Raw genomic sequence first — 21038 nt, forward strand, 5'->3', positions numbered from 1 at the left:
AGTCTCAATTACATTATTCTTTTGACCTATCTCACACAGAGCTACAGGCTGGCTGTAGAGCTCAACCCTGACCAATCACAGGCCTGGATGAACATGGGAGGGATTCAGCACATCAAGGTAAAGATGTCTGTGTATCACAATGTGTGTTTGTGTTCCAAGCTTTATGGCATACAATAGTGTTGAGAGTTACCAAACCCTACAGTCCTAGACCTGCTCTTTACTTAAGCCAACCTGGGACTCTATTGATTAATTATCACTGAGAATGAACACTGATCTAGGGTCAGTTTAGCATTTTAGCTCATAATGGATAATGTTGGGATATTGACAGGAGAAAACTTATCCAAGATCACTCTTTCTCTCAGGCCATGGATTAATATGGGTCCTGGTTCTGATCCAATGCCCACCAGTTTTAGGCTCTTCACTGTGTGTGTGTGGTGTGTGCGGTTCTGATCCAAAGCCCTCCTGTTTTAGGCACTTCACTGACTGGATGTGTGGTTCTGTTTGCAGGGAGACTACTCCTCAGCCCGGCTGTACTACCAGCAGGCTCTGCAGCTCTCTCCAGGGTCCAAACTGCTGAAGGAGAACCTGGCAAAACTGGACCGGCTGGAGAGGCGGCGTGGTGGGGGCGAGGGTGCGGGCGGGACTGTGGGCGGGAGGAGAGGAGCACTCTGGGGTTTGGGGGCTGTAGGTGGGGTATCAGCCCCTTAGTGGGGTACTGGGGTAGAGTGGAGCAGGTGTTTGGGGGTATGGCTGGAGTTTGGGGTATGAGCAGGTGTGAGAGGGTATGAGTGGGGTTTGGGGTATGGGTGGAGCTTGGGGTATGAGCGTGTGTGTGTGTAGGGGGGGGACTCATTGGAGTGTGTTTGTGGTGGAGCAGGGCATTGTGAGGCATGGGGTTCATACCAGGACCTCCATTGTCCAACCAAATACTGGAGTTCTTCCTCCAGTGTCCTCAATCAGCTTTAAACAGACTCAGATTTTTAGCCTTCATCACCCGAATCCTGCTGCACCTTTGAAATAATATGTCTCTCCTATACTCAGCTCTTTACCAAAAACAATACAAAGGTGAGAGTTCTGTCATCGTAAACTACATGGTTACCTGTACCACACTCACACTGAACACCAGCATACCTCTGGAGAGATTTAACACACTGATGTATCATGATTTAGAATGCAATGATAAGACACAAGTTAGCAGTGCGCAGGTACACCAGCTTTCTCAGGACCATCACCAGGACCAGTGAAATGTACAGTCATATTTCTGTACCAAGCCCTGCCTGCAGCCAAGGTTAGTGATTCACTTCACACAGCCCTCAGATTACAGAGTGAATATGGACTCCCATTGCAGTGGGTCTGTGGTACTGAGCCTGCAGTAATGGATCTGATGTACTGGGATGTTTATAGTCATCGCACTGGGGTTACTTTCATGTGTATTTTTTATTTGTTTTTGTTATATATATAGATAATATATCTGGTGTTAACACGCTTTGAATGTTATTATGAACGTTAAATTTTTATGCACATGAAAATCATTAAAGAATAATATCATGATTGTACATTAAATATTTTATTATCATTATTTATGGATAAAGTTATATTTTTGTCTTTGTCTTTGAATTATTTTTTACAAGCATGCAAGGTTTTGATGAATTACTTTTAGGTTAAAAAAAAAGTGAAATCAGATTTTATTTATTTTAATGCAAAGTGTTTGTAAGCAGAATGTGTGTATGTTTGCCCTCCGCTGTGCGTTAGGGTGGAGGGGTGGAGTTCTGAAGTGTCAGGTGGCATCAGATGGGAGAGGAGTCCTGTCACCTGACCTGACCTGAGTATTTAAATAAAATGACATATCTTTAATCTCTGCTGATGATCTGGTGAGTGCTGTGTTTGTTTTGTGTGATTTATTATTATTATTATTATTATTATTATTATTATTATTATTATTATTATTTCCCACCCACATAAATGCCAGAGCACTTAGGGTCTTTAAAACCTCTTTTTACATTACATTACATTATTGGCATTTGGCAGACGCTCTTATCCAGAGCGACGTACAACAAAGTGCATACCCATAACCAGGGATAAGTTCGCTGAAAGACCCTAGAGGGAAGTACAATTTCAACTGCTAGCTGTACAACAAAGATAAGGACAAGGGCCATTTTTCTTTTTTTTTTTTTGAACAAACAAACAGAGCAAAAGTGCCCAAAGTTAACTATCCAAACACTGCTTACCTAGCCAACTAAAAATACCGATACACAAAGCAAGTCACAGAGACAACAATTAAGGTTCACAGGGAGGTAGGGAGGGATAGGGAGAGGTGCTGCTTGAAGAGGTGTGTCTTCAGCTTGCGCTTGAAGGAGGGGAGAGATTCTATAGTTCTGACCTCAACGGGGAGTTCGTTCCACCACCGTGGAGCCAGAACAGACAGTAGTCGTGAGCGTGAGGTGGAGGTTCTGAGAGGGGGAGGTGCCAAACGGCCTGTGGAGGCTGAACGAAGAGGTCTGGCAGGGGTGTAGGGTCTGATGATTTTTTGCAGATAAGCTGGGGAAGACCCTTTAACTGCTTGGAAGGCTAGCACCAATGTTTTGAATTTGATGCGAGCCATGACAGGCAGCCAGTGCAGGGAAGTAAGCAGGGGGGTGACGTGCGAGTATTTGGGAAGGTTGAAGACCAGACGAGCTGCTGCATTCTGGATGAGTTGGAGGGGTCTGATGGCGGACGCTGGGAGTCCAGCCAAGAGGGAATTGCAGTAGTCCAGGCGGGACAGAACCATCGCTTGGACCAGGAGCTGGGTCGAGTAGAGGGTGAGAAAGGGGCGGATTCTCCGTATGTTGTATAGGAAGAACCTGCAAGACCGGGTCACCGCCGCACTGTTCTCGGATAGGGACAGTCTGCTGTCCATCACCACGCCGAGGTTCCTTGCACTGGGTGACGGCGTGAGTGTGGTATCCCCGAGGGAAATGGAGAGATCCAGATGGGGAGAGGTATTAGCAGGGATGAATATCATTTCAGTTTTACCTGGGTTGAGCTTTAGATGGTGGTTGTCCATCCAGCTCTGGATGTCCCTCAGGCAAGCAGAGATACGGGCTGAAACCTGCGTATCAGACGGCGGGAACGAGATGAAGAGTTGGGTATCGTCCGAATAGCAGTGGTAGGATAGCCCATGTGCAGTGATCACAGGGCCAAGGGAGCAAGTGTAAAGGGAAAAAAGAAGCGGGCCAAGGACTGAGCCCTGGGGAACTCCTGTGGCGAGGGGCCGAGGTGTCGATACCAAACCAGCCCAGGCAACCTGGAAGGAGCGACCAGAGAGGTAGGACTCAATCCAGTCCAGGGCTGTGCCACAGATGCCCGTTGCTGACAGGGCAGACAGGAGGATGGAGTGATCCACAGTGTCGAAGGCAGCAGAGAGATCTAGAAGAATGAGGACAGAGGAGAGGGAGGCTGCTCGTGCAGCATGGAGTGACTCACTGACGGAGAGGAGCGCAGTCTCTGTCGAGTGGCCCGATCTGAAGCCAGACTGATGGGGGTCTAGCAGGTTGTTGTTAGAAAAGAAGGAAGAAAGTTGAGTAGAAGCGGCTCGTTCTATAGTTTTAGAAAGGAAAGGAAGAAGAGATACCGGGCAGTAGTTCTGGATGATGGAGGGATCCAGGGTAGGCTTTTTTAGCAGCCTCTTAAGACCCCTAACAATTAATTTTTGTTCCTTGTCAGGGACAGAAGTACCTGGTCTTATATTCCACTATGCTAAAATATACACTACACGTTATATTAATAAGAAAATATAAATATTTTTGGAATTTATTTGAGTGCAAGAAACTTGTATTATGTAAAAAATGAAAATACAAAAACTTTTATTTTCAGCCAGGTCTCAGGAGGTTAAAATAGAAAATACTGCGATATTTTCCAAAGTGTCTGTGCACAATGATTCCCAAACAAACTACTTATTTTCACTGACAAAAGCAGGAATGGAAAACCACTTTCTGCGGTGACTGGGGGGTGGTGATTGACATGGAATAAAACATTCCTGTGCTCTACACTTGTCTTGAGTATGTATGCACATTTCAGAGAACCAGGGTGAAACACAAAGCCCGTTTCACCATTAGAAGCCTGAGTTAAAGGCCCTGATGTGCCATAGATACACTGCGCTACATTCACAAAGTTATATCAAAATAAATATGTGCTTGAGGAAGTTGTGTCTTATATGTTTCATGCTTGCATAATGCATATATCCCCAAATTATGATTATTACAGAGCTCACATGTCTGTGGCTGTGGGTGACAGATGTGATATTGATAATAACCTTTGTATTCTATGCATTAATACGTTTTAAATCCCATGGTGTTTTAAAATAATACAGGGGTTTTCAGGAAAAACATTCCTGTGACACTTTAAGTTGAACAGAAAAAAAATACTAACAGATATATGGCGTAAGCTTTAATGGTCTAAATAAATAAATAAATAAATAAATAAATAAATAAATAAATAAATCTCTTCCATAAAGAGATTTGCTAAGCAGGTACTCCCCCTACTGTATATGTAGTGAAGCATTCCTATATATTGCCCATTTCTCGCGGAATGACCACGTGTCTCAAAATCAAGTTGGACTTGAATTCTGTAATTCGTTTGGACCATGCCATGTACATAAAGGAAAACGGGTTACCTGATGTTTTAGGGCCCCAATAACCAAATGTTATTGTTCAGAAGAACCCTTTGCCCTCATGGGTGGCTCTGAGACATAAGTTAGTGCCATATCCCTGCTGTCGTAAGGCTTTGATGTCTCCTGCTTTTCCCTGGATCTTCCTGACGTCTTATTTATGTCACAAAATTAATTTTCTCTCCAAATTGTTTTTAAATGGTAATGCGAAGAATAGCATCATAAATTAGCTATGTACGGACATCCGCTTTTCTTTTGAAGGGTGTGCCACCTCTCAGCACGTGACCCGTCATATGACGGGTCCTAACGTGATCACAACACGGAAGTACGGCGCAAGATTGCATCTGTCCGGAATGTAACTTACTAAGAATTTTGAGAAACTAGGTAATCATTATTATATTGTTTCTTATATGACTGCATGCAAATCCTACTGTTCCGAGCTACATTACAAAAAATACCGTTATGATGAACGAAGCTTGCTGGCTAGCTAGCTCACAGGGTTACGTCCTGATCTAGTTGCATTAGCGAGGTTGTTCCCATATTAGGGGTTTCATTGCCACTTGTTATCGGTGCAACGTATTTATTTTCTTTTTCTTTAAATTATTTATTTGCATTTAAGAGACACAGAAGGTTGAAAGTAAGGTAACACCAGCTTCGTTATATTGTGTGTAGCTAGCCAATTGCCGTTGTTTTAAATCATTGTCAACCGGCGGTAACGTCATGTCATTGTGGTGGCGGTGAAAGCACAGATTTCGTCGACATTGTTTCGAAGTTATTAAAATAACCAACAGGAGGCGCCATCCAAAACATGTTCACGTGTAATGAATCCCAAACTTGGTTCCTCTGACTGGTGTTGCATGTTGCATTCTGGCTGGTTTTTCGCCCAGTTGGTGACCGCAAGAAATTGCTCTGCAAGAATTATTTTTATGAAGAGGGGGTAGTATGTGTCTTATAGAGCAGTTCTTGTCGTTTCTATTCAGTCTGCCATTATTCAGTCTCATTAGCTCATTGAGGCAAATTAAGTCATTGTGAGTGAATGAATGAATTAACAAATAATAATAATTATTTTTAATGTACACTTCTGCATTTAAGATCCAGCAGCATGGAGCCATCTGCTTCCGGGATGTTCTGTGACAGGATGCTCAGCATGGTGAACTCTGAGGATGTCAACGCCATCATCCAAGCTCAGAGACACATGTGAGTGTGTGACAGGGCTGTTTTTCATTTTATTTTTTAAATTATATTTTAACAATTAGAAAAAGGGTTTGATGCATAGAAAAGTTATGAAGTGGCCAAAACAAGTGAATGTAAAACAGAGTTGGGGTCAAGACTATTTCATTCAGTCAGTTAAGGAAATTCATGGTCATTGACAGTAATTGATTGAAAATAGCATTGTAGGCATTTTCAACTAATTGAGTTGAATTGTAATTAGATTCCTGAACTGAAATACACTCAGTGAGTTTATTAGGTATTTATTGGACTTATTTTCTTTTACTTATTCCTCTGCTGCTGTAACCTATCCACTTAGAGGTTTGGCACGTTGTGTGTTCAGAGATACTCTTCTGCATACTACTGTTGTAATGTGTGGTTATTTGCTTTACTGTCACCTTCCTGTCAGCTTTGACCACTCTGGCCTTTTCCTCAGACCTCTCTCATGAACAACGCGTTTTTGCCCACAGAACTGCTGCTCACTGGATGTTTTTTGTTTTCGCACCATTCTCTGTGAACTCTAGAGAGTGTCTGTAACCCTTTGCATAAGTGCTTGCTCCTCCCTGAGAGTGGTGGCGTATGGTTCTCTTGCAGGCTGGACCGTTTCGAGAAGACGAACGAGATGCTGCTGAACTTTAACGGGCTCTCGAGCGCGCGCCTGCAGCAGATGACCGAGCACTTCCTCCTGCACACCCGCACACTGCTGGAGATGAAGAAAGACCTGGACAGCATATTCAGGAGAATCAGGTGCTGCCCCCTGCAGGACACTGGGAGAACAGCCAGAAAAGAGCCTGCTCACATTAGCCTCACATTCAGTTCAGTTCAGTTCAGTTTATTCTTTGTCTCAAACAGGCAATTTGTTTGCAGCAGGACCACACACATACTACACAACAATAGGCATAACACAATACAGACAGACAGACAGATTCTGAACAAGAAGCATAATAAATAGGTCAGTTGTGATAAATATTGGCAGTGCATTAAAAACTGAGTCATTTAAAATCAAGATACAGTTTCAATAAATATAAGGTAGATATAAAAAGAGGTAGTGGATGGGGGTAGGGGGTCACTAAATGGACAAGGCTATCTTCCTCTGTTGTGTGCATTCAGTGCTTGGATAGAAAGAGGGATAAAGGAATTTTTGTACCTCTGTTTTAAAGCAATGGGAGTGTTAAATCGTAAGCCAGATGGCAACAACATGTATTCTGTATACAGAGGATGACTTGTATCTTGATAGATATTCATGGCTTTGTTAAACACCTGCTTCTTGAAATACTCAGTAAGACTATTGAACTTCACTCCCACTATCTTATTGGCCACATTCACAATTTTAGAAAGTGCATTCTTGTCTTTGATAGTGACGTTTCCATACCAGCAGATAATGGTGCAGATAATGGTGCACATAGTCCTCTCTTTAGAGAAGGTGTCCCTTCTTGTCCATTTAGGGGATGGATTTGGTTCCAGCCCAACCCTAAATACCCTGATTCAGTGCAGACTTGAACACTGCAAAGGGGAGGTACAGTTTATGAGATTAGTTCCTGTAGTCTGATTGACCAGTGATATGATAAATGTCTGTAGTAGAGTTGAATCATAGCCAGATTTCCTTTAATGAAATGTATAATATCTTCTGGAAATGTACACACAGTAAAATGAACCTGTTTGCCACCCTGCAGGACACTGAAAGGCAAACTTACAAAGCAGTATCCTGATGTCTTCAGCAGTAAGTCAAGCTGTTATAGATGATGATGTCATATTTACTGTTTGTAGGCTGACAAGATTTCATAGCTGTCACTCGAACACTCTTACCAACCCCTCCATTTCTCCCCACTCCAAACTTCTTGCCCCCCAAAAAAAGGTGTCCACGAGTCCCCCAGCCTGGAGGAGGATGACGATGAATTCGACCCCATCCCGCCCAGCACGGCAACCACCACGGCAACCTCGGAGCAGAGCACCGAGTCATGTGACACCAGTCCTGACATCATTTCTCCCACCGTTAGCCGCTGCTCAGAGGACTTCTCCCAAGAGCACCACCCAGACACGCCCACCCCAGACTGCCCCGACGTACCAGGGGATGTGGGCGTGGCTCGGAGCGAGCTTGTGGATGTGGGCGTGGCCATCCTTAGGGACGAGGGCCCTGATTAGGGGGGGAGGGGGTTGGGCCATGTGGAGGGGTGGGTCTGGGGGGCCTTCTGCATGACATTGCGATTGCTCTGGCTGAAATACTGACCAGCTTTTTATTTCTCTTTTGTTTCTCTGCACTTGCTTAGCAGTGAGGTGGTCTGGTGAGGCAGACCCTGGAGGTCTGAGTATAGAACAGTGCAGAGATGGGAGTTAGCATGTGAGCTCCTGCTATAGGATGTGAGTTATCGTGTGAGCATCCGCTACGTCCGCAATATCCGCTACAGGATGTGAGTTATTGTGTGAGTGTCCGCTACAGGATGTGAGTTATTGTGTGAATGTCCGCTACAGGATGTGAGTTATTGTGTGAGTGTCTGCTAAAGGATGTGTGTTAGCATGTGAGCGTCTGCTACAGGATGTGTGTTAGCATGTGAGCGTCTGCTACAGGATGTGAGTTATTGTGTGAGTGTCTGCTACAGGATGTGAGTTATTGTGTGAGTGTCCGCTGCAGGATGTGTGTTTGCATGTGAGCGTCTGCTACAGGATGTGTGTTAGCATGTGAGCGTCTGCTACAGGATGTGAATTATTGTGTGAGTGTCTGCTACAGGATGTGAGTTATTGTGTGAGTGTCCGCTGCAGGATGTGTGTTAGCATGTGAGTGTCTGCTACAGGATGTGAGTTATTGTGTGAGTGTCTGCTACAGGATGTGAGTTATTGTGTGAGTGTCCGCTACAGGATGTGAGTTATTGTGTGAGTGTCCGCTACAGGATGTGAGTTATTGTGTGAGTGTCCGCTACAGGATGTGAGTTATTGTGTGAGTGTCTGCTACAGGATGTGAGTTATTGTGTGAGTGTCCGCTGCAGGATGTGTGTTAGCATGTGAGCATCTGCTACTCTGCTGCAGGACGTGTGTTAGCATGTGAGGATCCGCTGCAGGATGTGTGTTAGCATGTCAGCGTCTGATACAGCATGCAAGTTAATGTACAGGCATCTGCTACCCTGCTACAGGATGTGAGTTAGCATGTTAGCATCGACACAACATGTGAGTTAGCATACAAGCATCTGATACTCTGGAATAGGATGAGGTAGCATGTGAGCATCCACTACAGGATGCGAGTTAGCATGTCAGCATCCGCTACTGACGTCACCCCTGGAAAAGCAATAAGAGAGAGTCTCTAGCCCAGGGGGGTCAGTCAATCTGTTACTGTGCATCAGGCCACAGCAGGACCTGTCCCTGGTACATGCAGGCCTGCTGCTCACACATGACTAAGCACTGAGAGAGGACAAAATACTTGAAATTGTCTTGTGTCCTTACAAGTGTGGTTGGAACTCAATGTTTGCTTTGTGTGTGTGTGTTCAGTTATATTTTCAATTTAAAGAGTTTATCACAAATGTTGTTCTTAAAACATGTGGGATTCTGTTTTTTAAGGGTGAATTAGCAATGCACAAAATGTCAATTTATTTTTGGTCACCACTTGCCATGTGTTGCCACATAACACGGGTCCTAGCTGTTTTTCAGTGAGGTTTAAAACATGTTTATTATTTATTGGTAGAATATTTATACAAAATAAACAGCCCTGTTTACCCGTGTGGCCCCAAATTTAAACTGAATCCTGTCAGTGATCAGAGCTGCTTTTTTAAATGAGTGAAACCAGTTCAGCTGTAAATTGTGTATAAACAAAGTAGTGTTTTTTATATCTGTATGATAAATGAAAAATATCATGTTTGAATTGGGAAATTAACTGTAATGCCTCTAGGACAAATGTATGATTTTAGTACTGCATGAAACCTCACTAACCAAAGAATGTGTCGGTACAGTCCTCTTCAGTATTGGGAGTAGTTTGTGTCCAGGTTCAATAAAAAAGTCATGTTTTTTCCCCATAGAAGAGTCTATGATATTAATAAAAAATGAAATTATCTGAATTCACACTTACTGCTTGGAAACACTCCAACTAAGAAAATGGAAATTGAAAATGCAGTGTGAAGCATTGGCAAATGTCTCTGTGTCAGTCTCCCCAGAACCGTACTAAGCCACAGATTTAGGAATACAATGGGCCAGTTTCACAGATACAAAGTAAGTTTAGTACTAGTTCCACAAAGCAGGATTACTGAATTAGACGGATAACCGCACAAAGTATAACCCGGAACTGCTCTTTTTACTTCAGTCCATTTTCCAGATATGGGAGAGTTTTACTGAGTGCAGTTATCCAGCTAATTCAGTAATACTGCCTTGTGGAATACTGCCTTGTACTGCCGCTGGACTAAGTTGAGTTTTGTACGGAGAATTTCTATTCAAAGAATTTCAGTCTAGAGCGCGGCTTAATCTGTGTCTGTCAAACTGACTCCACTTATTTGTGGTGCTAGAGCTCTGACAGCAGGCACGTTAGTTGGCACTCATGCTAAATGAATACAGGGGGAATGTGTAGGTGTTGCAGAATGTGGATGAATGATCTATTAAGACAAGAGTCAAAATATTGAAACTTCTTGTAACTAATAAACGGGAAATTATAGCTGAGTGTAGTTATAGGTCGTTCATTATTGTTGTATGGAAAACGTGAACCGCAGAGGGCGTCAGGGGTGCACTTACACCAGTACAGATCAAACGCACTCTAGTTCTTCGCTGAATGCTCTGGGGGCGCTCTCCTGAGTTGAGGTTAGATACTTCCGTCTAGGTGAAACTCTATGGTTGTAACGGGGTCAGCGGTTCACGGGTTTAGACCATCTCACAGAAGCCTGGAATAATTTACAGTTGAAGAATAATGAAATATGAAACCTGCCTTTTACGAACATCACATTGACCAACAAAGATTTTAACGGAAATCTAACATTTTCTATACGTATGCATCCGAGGTAAGAAGCTAATGTTTGTGAGTTCCATTGCTAAACAAACGCAACAACAGCCTGGCAGTTTCCGTCATACTTTGTCATAATGTTTTATTGTTGTCTGATGTTACGCGATCTGTCTGTTGGTTTTCCATTTCAAACATTTACCTGCTGGCAAATAAGTAAAGTAATCGCTCCAAGATGCTTTCCTAGTTAGCTTTGTTGTTCGGTCACCAGGTTAGCTACTGTAAGATCAGCAAGCCAACACCACGTCATGAAAGTGGTGTGTATGCTAAGCTAAACTAGCATGCTAGCGGCATTCGTATAGCTAATCCTGCTGAGCTGGAGCTAACGCAAATAGTAACAGTGTGTGTTTCTGCCCGTACGAACATACATTTCCTGGTTCTCAGATTACAAGGAACGACCGCTATTTTACAGTCACTGAACATAAGGACTGTGGTGCATTGTGTTGAAGTCCCAAGGAAAATGGTATGAAAGTGTAAAGAATTTACTACTGACTCTGTTCAGGTTGAATTTATGAGGGAGGCAGCGGAGGATTCTCCCGAAGATGAGGCGGCTGTCCCGGAAGAAAGCTCTCAACCTGGTGAAGGAACTGGACGCTTTCCCAAAGGTTCCTGAAAGCTACGTAGAAGCTACAGCGAGTGGGGGAACCGGTGTGTTACCATTTTCACAAAGATCCAGGAGACCTGGCTAGACTGGTGTCCCAGTTTTTTTTTTTTTTTTTTTTTTTTTTGTTAATGTATATGAGTTTGTTCTAATTCAACGTGTTCATATTGGTCTGTGTTGATGCTACAGGTCCCCATCTTTGCGATCATATGTTTTATAGCTTCTGTTTTTAATTGCTTAAGGTATACAAACATCGATATAGTAATGTAATTATTGTATGTTTATACCTCTCACCGTTGACGGCATTTCCATGTTAAGCTGGAGAGCGGAACACCTTGCTGCTCTGTCGTGCTTGTAAATCTCTTGAATGCTGTCTGGCACAGAGGTGACCTTGATCAGACTCTTGCCTACCTGTGGTCCCTGTCTGCAATGAGTCTTTCACTGTGACTTCAGAAACAGCTGACTTCAGAATCTGGATGAGAGAGGATGCGAGTGGTGCTTGCAGAGTAGATCTGAGTGGTGATTGGTGTCTGTTCTCTCTGCTTTGCTCCTCCTCCTCTTCCTCTCACAGTCTCTCTCATTGCCTTCACCGCGATGGCCATCCTGGCCTTTTTCGAGTTCTTTGTGTACCGGGACACCTGGATGAAGTATCAGTATGAGGTAGACAAGGACTATACCAGGTAGGTTGTAAGAAACCCTGTTAACCTTCTGAAAGCTGAGTTACATCTTACCTTTAATGAGGCAGCACCTGTCCATGCCATAGGTAGACATTGTAAATAAGGTGCTGCACAGAGTAATTGAATGAATGCCAGTATATAGATTGTTTATTGATATATTATAACACTCATCAGTCCCATAAGATGGGACGGTGGGTATCATGAACATATTGTTAAACAGGCATGTGCCTCCAAGGTTGCAATTTGACGTGTTTTTTTCTTTTCTTTTTTCCCCCAGTAAATTAAGAATAAATATAGACATTACTGTTGCAATGAGGTGCCAACGTAAGTATTTGTTACTTATTTCGCTCACTGGCTCATATTTTCATGTTCTGGCTCCTGGCACAGATTCTAAATGCTGTGCTTTTAGGACTTTTTTTGTATTGTTGGGCTGTGGTTTAAAATCTCAGGTCTCATTCAGTTCTTCTGTAGATGTCCCAGTGTGCAAGTGGCTCAGTGTATCCAGAAGCTGTTCTTACTGAGGTGCTGAGAGCAGAATGCATAAATAGCACAATATGGTGTTGTTTTGTGTTCTGTCTCACTGAACACCCGGTTTTAAATTAAGAACAGTGGTGCTTTGTGAAAAACATATGTGGCTTTTAAAGATTTCTGTGGCTGCAGGGATGAGACAGCTTGTTTTGAGTAGCTGTTTTTTGGTTTTATGCAGGATTTACACGTTACTTTGTGGTGTTGTATACACGTTTAGATGATGGTTCTGTATGCTTGTGCACATTAGCGACGATATGCAAGTTATTTTTGTTTGCTGACAGTGGTCATACTGGTAGGAGACGTTTGTGTAGATGTTGGTGCACAGATCTCACTTCTCAGTTTTTATTTAGATGTTTATATAGAGTTGTTTATTGCCTGGTTTCAGAAGTGGGGGTGTGGATGTGCAGATATTATTGGTGGTTTTTGCATTGCTGCAGATGGTCATAGTTGTTTTTGCGTTGTTGCAGACATCGGTGCGGATGTGCTGGATCTGGCAGAGACCATGGTAGCATCAGAAGGCCTTGAGTATGAGCCGGTCAGTAGAACTTTATTTTATCCCCAAAACACACATCCTGTTTAATTAAATGAGACATCCTTTCAATTGTACTGATGTGTCCTGATGCTCTAATCTAATGTGAAGATTCATTGCAGCGATATGAACTCCTTTCTGCTTGTCTTTATTCCAGGTCATTTTTGAACTCTCTCCCCAACAAAGACTATGGCACAGGTGAGTTACTGTTGTGTGGAGTTTTAGTATGATTCCATTATGTGAATGCTATGTGTAGAATTTTACTATTATTCTGTTAAGAGCAAACTTGTTTGTTGAGTTTGGCATATTTAATCCATCTGAAGCATCAGTCCACATTGAGATAAAATATAATTCTCTCTATCCATAATTGCTAAAAGTACATGAGCCATTGTGATACATTTATTTACAACAAACTTCCCATTAGAATGGTGTGATATTCAGAGCGGTATGTTAAGTGGAGTGTGATGTAGAGTGCTATGTTAAGTGGAGTGTCATTTTCAGAGGGTTTTGTTAATGTAGTGTGCTGTTCAGGGCAGTGTGTTAAATGTAGTGTGCTGTTCAGAGCAGTATGCTAAATGTAGTGTGCTGTTCAGAGCGTTATATTAAATGTAGTCTGCTGTTCAGAGCAGTATGTTAAATGTACTGTTCTGTTCAGAGCAGTGTGTTAAATGTACTGTTCTGTTCAGAGCAGTGTGTTAAATGTAGTGTGCTGTTCAGAGTGTTATGTTAAATGTTGTGTGCTGTTCAGGGCAGTGTGTTAAATGTAGTGTGCTGTTCAGAGCGTTATGTTAAATGTAGTGTGCTGTTCAGAGCAGTGTGTTAAATGTAGTGTGCTGTTCAGTGCAGTGTGTTAAATTTACTGTTCTGTTCAGAGCAGTCTGTTCAATGTAGTGTGCTGTTCAGAGCGTTATGTTAAATGTAATGTGCTGTTCAGGGCAGTGTGTTAAATGTAGTGTGCTGTTCAGGGCAGGGTGTTAAATGCAGTGTGCCCTGTCCCTCCCTTCCCAGGACCCTCATCCTGATCCAGAACAGGCTTCGGGAGGAGCACTCTCTGCAGGACGTCCTGTTCAAGAGCGTGCTGAAGGGCTCCCCTACTGCCCTGCCCCCACGGTGAGACCTCACGGTACCGCCGTCTGGGGCTGGACCAGTTGCTTTCTGTGTCTGTCTCTCTATCTCTCTGTTTCCCTCACTCTCACTCTTTTTCCCTCTCTCTTGTTCTCACTTTCAGTCTGTCTCTCTTTCTCTCTGTTCTGAATTAATTGCTTTAATTTAGGAACAGCAGGCGCAAGCATGCAAGCAGGATGTGTATACACTCAGTGAGCACTTTATTAGGTAGACTTGTACACCAGCTTTCTCTTGCAAATATTTTAGCAGTCAATCATGTGGCAGAAAATTTATGAATAAAAGCATGTAGACATGGTCAAGAGGTTTAGCTATTTTTCAGACCAAATGTCAGAATGGGGAACAAATGTGAGTGACTTTGACCCGACAATGATTGTTGGTGCCAGACATTGTGGGAGTATCTCAGAGACTGCTGATCTCCTGGGATTTTCATGCACAACAGACTAGAGTTTGCAGAGAATGGTACAAAAAACTATAGAAATCCAATGCGCAGCAGTTATGTGGGCAAAAATACCTTAATGAGAGAAGTCAGAGGAGAAGGGCCAGAGTGGTCAAAGCTGACAGGAAGGTGACAGTAACACAAATCACCAGTTTATTACAGCAGTGCTATGCAGAAGAGCATCTCTGAAAGTGGATAGGCTACAGCAGCAGAAGTCTAAAAAATAAAATAAAATAAATGACCCAATAAAGTGCTCACTGAGTGTATATTACATGAGGCTAGATCAGTGTTGGCTACTGTTTAGTAATGTTAGTGATGGTAAACTGGCACAAAACTGCACAGCTCCTAACCCGATGCCCTCTCCATGTCTTCCCCCCCACCACCACCCTCCAGGGAGGACACACCCACCCACCCCCTCTCTGCCTGTAGGATACACGGGCACCTCTACGTCAACAAAGTAGCTGGAAATTTCCACATCACAGTGGGCAAGTATGTACCACCCATCTGAGCATGCTCAGTAGTGACCTCACATTGCACGGCTTCTCTGTCTTCATGATGTCAGCACCTGGCTGTTGCCATAGATACAGAGCTAACACACTGCTCAATGCTAAATCACGGCTAAATGGGTTTTAAGTGTTCTGCTGACTGTGAGCCAGTTCTGACTCAAATAAATGTCTCTAGATGCCTGCAACATTGATTTTTCCATCGATATTCAGAATATTATTATTAACCATTAAAAATGGTTTTTATGTTTTGGTTAGAAACATTTGACCTTAGAGTTAGAAATGTAATGTATGCAAACCACTTAAATCCTCAAAGAATGCATGAATCTTTCCAGGTATTTGTACATTTTACCACAGAAACTTTCATTTAAACCAGTATCCTGACAAAGCCATCGACTGCAACAGATAGGTTATTGTTTCAGTAATGCCAGTCTACATGTAGGTTAATAAAATTAATGAAGTAAAACTAACATAAGTACCTCCATTCTAGGAGTGACTGTTTTATGTCACCTGACATTGACATTCGCAATGATAACATAGGGTACAACTATGATGGCTGGAAACATGAAAACTCTTTCTCTCTTTCTCTCAGAGCTATCCCTCATCCTCGAGGCCATGCCCACCTTGCTGCTCTTGTCAGCCATGACAGTAAGTGTCCTGCGTTCTGCAGGTTTACCCTCTGAAAACAGCCTTGTGTGTGATATAAATTCCAGCGACATGTAAAAAGATGCCAGTAGCTTAAGACATCCTTTGGTTTGCATTCTGGGTTACTCCTGTTATTGACTCTGCTAGCCTGAGTTTTGTGCATGGTCCCTAACAAATTACCTGTAAACTAAATATGAGTTTTGTTTTTTTGCATTGCAGCATATAACTTCTCCCATCGGATAGATCATCTGTCCTTTGGGGAGGAAGTCCCTGGAATCATAAACCCCTTGGATGGCACGGAGAAAGTCTGCACAGATCGTAAGGGAACTTCCGCCATTCAATCGCTGAGTCACAGATCCGCTCACTGACTGTAATCTCACTCTGTTGTGCTTCTCTGGGCTTTCTCAGTAAGAGAGATCTGGCAGGGAGTTTGAGCTTTGCCCATTGGGAGAAAAGAGCCTAAATCAGGCATGGCAGTTAGATTGGATTTTTGCGGTCGGATTCTTTTGGGGTTGCGTTAGGGACCGTGGTTTAACTCTTGACTGTTGTGTTGCAGATAATCAGATGTTCCAGTACTTCATCACTGTGGTGCCAACAAAACTGGAAACCTACAAGATCTCTGCCGACACACACCAGTACTCTGTCACAGAGCGGGTAGGTCCTCACAAACCAGTACTCTCTCACAGAGCGAGTAGGTCCCCACAAACCAGTACTCTCTCACAGTGCGGGTAGGTCCCCACAAACCAGTACTCTCTCACAGTGCGGGTAGGTCCCCACAAACCAGTACTCTGTCACAGAGCGGGTGGGTCCTCACAAACCAGTACTCTCTCACAGAGCGAGTGGGTCCCCACAAACCAGTACTCTCTCACAGTGCGGGTAGGTCCCCACAAACCAGTACTCTCTCACAGTGCGGGTAGGTCCCCACAAACCAGTACTCTCTCACAGAGCGGGTGGGTCCTCACAAACCAGTACTCTCTCACAGAGCGAGTGGGTCCCCACAAACCAGTACTCTCTCACAGAGCGGGTAGGTCCCCACAAACCAGTACTCTGTCACAGAGCGGGTAGGTCGCCTCAAACCAGTACTCTCTCACTGAGCGAGTATGTCCCCACAAACCAGTACTCTGTCACAGAGCGAGTATGTCCCCACAAACCAGTACTCTGTCACAGAGCGAGTATGTCCCCACAAACCAGTACTCTCTCACAGAGCGGGTGGGTCCTCACAAACCAGTACTCTCTCACAGAGCGAGTGGGTCCCCACAAACCAGTACTCTCTCACAGAGCGGGTAGGTCCCCACAAACCAGTACTCTGTCACAGAGCGGGTAGGTCGCCTCAAACCAGTACTCTCTCACAGAGCGAGTATGTCCCCACAAACCAGTACTCTGTCACAGAGCGAGTATGTCCCCACAAACCAGTACTCTCTCACAGAGCGAGTAGGTCCCCAGAAACCAGTACTCTGTCACAGAGTGGGTAGGTCCCCACAAACCAGTACTCTCTCACAGTGTAGTAGGTCCCCACAAACCAGTACTCTCTCACAGTGTAGTAGGTCCCCACAAACCAGTACTCTCTCACAGAGCGAGTGGGTCCCCACAAATCAGTACTCTCTCACAGAGCGGGTAGGTCCCCACAAACCAGTACTCTGTCACAGAGTGGGTAGGTCCCCACAAACCAGTACTCTGTCACAGAGAGGGTAGGTCTGCAAACACTTTGTTGGATGATCAAAAAATTTTAAGACATACATTTTTCTAAACGAAATTAGTTTTTATTTTGTGATCTATAATTATGAAACATTTTTAAGATGACTCTCAGAGGTCGGAATAGGATTTAGGCTTTGGCTAGGGGAATACAGGAATGTTAGCCATGTACGTATTTGTATTTATATTTCCCAGTGGAATGCATTTTTTATCTGTGTGTTGATTATATTGTGTCACGTTGTTTTAGGAGCGTGTGATTAACCATGCTGCTGGTAGTCATGGCGTTTCGGGGATCTTTATGAAGTATGACATCAGCTCTCTGATGGTGACGGTCACTGAGCAACACATGCCATTTTGGCAGTTCCTGGTGCGGCTCTGCGGAATCATCGGGGGAATCTTTTCTACCACAGGTATGATGCACACCTGAACACACCCCTAAAACAATACCTACTGCACACCTCAACACACACCTAACATAATACCTACTGCCCACCTCAACACATACCTAAAACAATACCTACTGCACACCTCAACACACACCTAACATATTACCTACTGCCCACCTCAACACATACCTAACACAATACCTACTGCACACCTCAACACATACCTAACGTAATACCTACTGCACACCTCAACACATACCTAACATAATACCTACTGCACACCTCAACACATATCTAACATAATACCTACTGCACACCTCAACACACACCTAACATAATACCTACTGCACACCTCAACACATACCTAACATAATACCTACTGCACACCTCAACACATACCGAACATAATACCTACTGCACACCTCAACACATACCTAACTTTATACCTACTGCACACCTCAACACATACCTAACGTAATACCTACTGCACACCTCAACACATATCTAACATAACACCTACTGTATGCCTCAACACACACCTAACACACACACTTAACACATGACTGTCCCACACAGGTAAGCAGTATTTCTCTTCTCTCTGGTGTTCCAGGCATGCTCCACGGACTGGTGGGGTTCTGCGTGGACATCATCTGCTGTCGCTTCAAACTGGGAGTTTACCGACCCAAAGAGGTACGTCTGACCGCTCAGTTTCCTGGTCTGACCGCTCTGTTTCCTGGTCTGACCGCACTGTTTCCTGGTCTGACCGCTCTGTTTCCTGGTCTGACCGCTCTGTTTCCTGGTCTGACCGCTCTGTTTCCTGGTCTGACCGCGCTGTTTCCTGGTCTGACCGCTCTGTTTCCTGGTCTGACCGCTCTGTTTCCTGGTCTGACCGCTCTGTTTCCTGGTCTGACCGCTGTTTCCTGGTCTGTAAAGGTTAGCTCTGTATCATACGTCTGCCTTTCTAAGCAATTGTTCACTCAAAACAATTTTGCTGGTAGATTTTTGGTCTTCAGTTTTTGTTTTATATTTTATAGCACCACCCACTCTACCCCCATTTGACTCATGTCTAAGCCCCACGCACTCTACCCTTTGTGGGGTCTGTGTCTGTCTCGCCTTTCTGTGACCCTGGGCTTCCTGCCAGAGCTCTGATTGGCTGTAGTAGGCTCCCTGCCAGAGCTCAGATTGGTCGCACTAGGCTCACTGCCAGGACTCCGATTGGCTGTACTGGGCACACTGCCAGTGCTGTGATTGGCTGGAAGTGGCAGAATACAGTCGGCTGCAGGAGAGTGTCAGTAGATGTAGCAGAGCTCCTCTGAATGAGGCTGGTGTTGTAAATGTGTCCAGAGGTTGCAATGGAAGGGGAAGCGTATGCCCCCTCCTGTCTGTGTGGAACTGTGACGGGCTGTGAAGATGAGGGTTTCCACCATCCACTGGGAATTGCACACCTCCACCAAACAGCTTAGATTTCACAGGGCCCTCAGCCAATCAGCTGAGCTTTTTTAGGGCTCGCATGTTACGTTTACTGACAAAACAAGGCTATAGTTAAATATTGATTTGCCTGTCTAAAAACCCTGAAGTGATAATTAGAGAAGTGAGGTCATTGGGGAGAAGTGCGTGAATCGTGTTACTTTCAGCCCCCTCCCCATTTCATGCGTGCCCCCTATTTTAGCCCTTGTTTTCCCAAAAATTACATGTGAAGTACTGAGTGTAAGAGTTTTTTGTTTTTTTTTCTTGCCAAATGACTAATGTTATCATTGTGTTTTGCAGATAACCATCTCTGACAGCCTGGTGAATAACCACACCCCTCTGCTCTCAGAGAACAGTGCACACTAGCTGGACCCTGGGGGTGGGGTCGACGGACCCCCCTGCACACAGGAATGTTTTAACCCCACCAGCCCTTTTCTACACACTGAACATTTCTTACACAAACTGATGGGAGCAAACCACTGGCCGCAGAGGGGGGGGGTTCTAAGCGAGGAAGGATCTGAAATGGAGAAGTGACGCTATGGCCTGAACTATCGTGGTGATTTTTTTTCCCCCCTTGTATCTTTAATATTGTTATTAATTTGTGATTCTGTCACCATGGAGAAACCCAGTACTGTGTGAAATATTCCCGAGTGTCGGAAAGAGGGAAGAAAAACTTAAGGCCCGGACACACCAAACCGACGGTCGGCCGTCGGACGTTGGTGGCGCCCTGTCGGCCGAGTCTTTCCGGTGTGTCCCGCACGCCGACACTCCATCGGCGTGTTTTGGAGGGCTCCGACGCCGATTCAACATGTTGAATCAGCATCGGAGCCCCCGGAGCCGTCGATGAGAGAGAGCTCTCTGATTGGCTGTCCAGCTAGCGAATCAGTGCACGAGAAGAGAAACGGAAGCGACGAAAGCAAGCAAACGAGGAAGTCAAGAGGACACAGACAAGTTACTATCACTACCAGACATAATTTTTGATTAGTATTACTAAATAGCGAGAGAACAAGGAAATTGCTGCAAACTGTTTGTTGTGAGCGAGACAATGGCTGCTTCTAGGTCCAACGCAATGCAAACGCATTCCCCGGTCTTCCGGTTTCCAACTCTCCTGATGTGGACTTATGACCTCTCACGCAGGTGCAGAACGTACGTGCAACTCGGCCGTCGGCGGACCGTCGTTGTGGTGTGTTCGGCACAGACAACATTAACGACGCGTATCGACGCAAGGCGATCTTTGTCGGCGCTCCGCTGCCGACCGTCGGTTTGGTGTGTCCGGGCCTTTAAACTTGTCCTACACTTGTTCAGACTCTGTACACCTGTCCTGCGCCTGTATACATATTCTACACATGTACACCTGTATGGACCCTGTACACCTTTGTGTTTTTCCCTCCGGATAGATGCGGACACAGGATTTCACACATTTTCTGAGACAAACCCTGATCTTGTTGATGTTTTCTCTATGTTTGGGGTTGGGTTAAAACAACTACATTTTTTCTTTTGAAACCGCACTGGACTAATAGGTCTAATGCCCTGGATTTATATTGCCATTTTAAAGAAGTGATTTGACTGATATTGCAGGAAGACCGGCTGTGTTGAGGGGGGATCTGTGTTTTACAGGTGGGGTGG

At 44.4% G+C, this 21038-nt stretch overlaps 3 protein-coding genes across 3 annotated transcripts in view; all 3 read left to right on the forward strand.

The window, feature by feature from the left end:
* LOC133135150 (protein O-mannosyl-transferase TMTC1-like) overlaps positions 1 to 1773 on the forward strand; it is a 38318-nt gene extending 36545 nt beyond the window's left edge. Inside the window, exons 18-20 of the mRNA XM_061251943.1 lie at positions 40 to 117; positions 508 to 645; positions 1753 to 1773. Coding sequence (XP_061107927.1) covers positions 40 to 117; positions 508 to 645; positions 1753 to 1773 — 237 coding nt within the window. The remainder of the gene's footprint in view (positions 1 to 39; positions 118 to 507; positions 646 to 1752) is intronic.
* A 3141-nt stretch (positions 1774 to 4914) lies between these two features.
* kxd1 (KxDL motif containing 1) lies at positions 4915 to 7999 on the forward strand. Its single transcript, XM_061251945.1, has 5 exons — positions 4915 to 5032; positions 5741 to 5845; positions 6452 to 6604; positions 7531 to 7577; positions 7713 to 7999. The coding sequence occupies exons 2-5, from the start codon at positions 5751 to 5753 to the stop codon at positions 7997 to 7999; spliced, it is 582 nt and encodes a 193-aa protein (XP_061107929.1). The 5' UTR covers positions 4915 to 5032; positions 5741 to 5750.
* Positions 8000 to 10633: 2634 nt separating this feature from the next.
* On the forward strand, positions 10634 to 21028 carry ergic2 (ERGIC and golgi 2). The gene is made up of 14 exons (XM_061251893.1): positions 10634 to 10824; positions 11326 to 11471; positions 11996 to 12104; positions 12379 to 12425; positions 13097 to 13164; positions 13316 to 13356; positions 14167 to 14268; positions 15113 to 15208; positions 15815 to 15870; positions 16087 to 16185; positions 16424 to 16521; positions 17807 to 17969; positions 18556 to 18635; positions 19713 to 21028. Exons 2-14 carry the CDS (start codon positions 11366 to 11368, stop codon positions 19776 to 19778), a joined length of 1131 nt encoding a protein of 376 aa, XP_061107877.1. The 5' UTR covers positions 10634 to 10824; positions 11326 to 11365; the 3' UTR covers positions 19779 to 21028.
* The last annotated feature ends 10 nt before the right edge of the window (positions 21029 to 21038 follow it).

This window comes from Conger conger, chromosome 8 (genome assembly GCF_963514075.1).
Source record: "Conger conger chromosome 8, fConCon1.1, whole genome shotgun sequence".
In the NCBI taxonomy this organism is placed as follows: domain Eukaryota; kingdom Metazoa; phylum Chordata; class Actinopteri; order Anguilliformes; family Congridae; genus Conger; species Conger conger.

Bases quoted from the DNA above. Each gene is read 5' to 3' on its own strand.
- ergic2 (XM_061251893.1), top strand. From the start codon at position 11,366: ATGAGGCGGCTGTCCCGGAAGAAAGCTCTCAACCTGGTGAAGGAACTG. The intron at 12,426-13,096 runs GTAAGTATTTGT...GCGTTGTTGCAG, and splicing joins TGTTGCAATGAGGTGCCAAC to ACATCGGTGCGGATGTGCTG. The intron at 15,209-15,814 runs GTATGTACCACC...TCTTTCTCTCAG, and splicing joins TTCCACATCACAGTGGGCAA to AGCTATCCCTCATCCTCGAG.
- kxd1 (XM_061251945.1), top strand. From the start codon at position 5,751: ATGGAGCCATCTGCTTCCGGGATGTTCTGTGACAGGATGCTCAGCATG. The intron at 5,846-6,451 runs GTGAGTGTGTGA...GTTCTCTTGCAG, and splicing joins ATCCAAGCTCAGAGACACAT to GCTGGACCGTTTCGAGAAGA. The intron at 6,605-7,530 runs GTGCTGCCCCCT...GCCACCCTGCAG, and splicing joins AGCATATTCAGGAGAATCAG to GACACTGAAAGGCAAACTTA.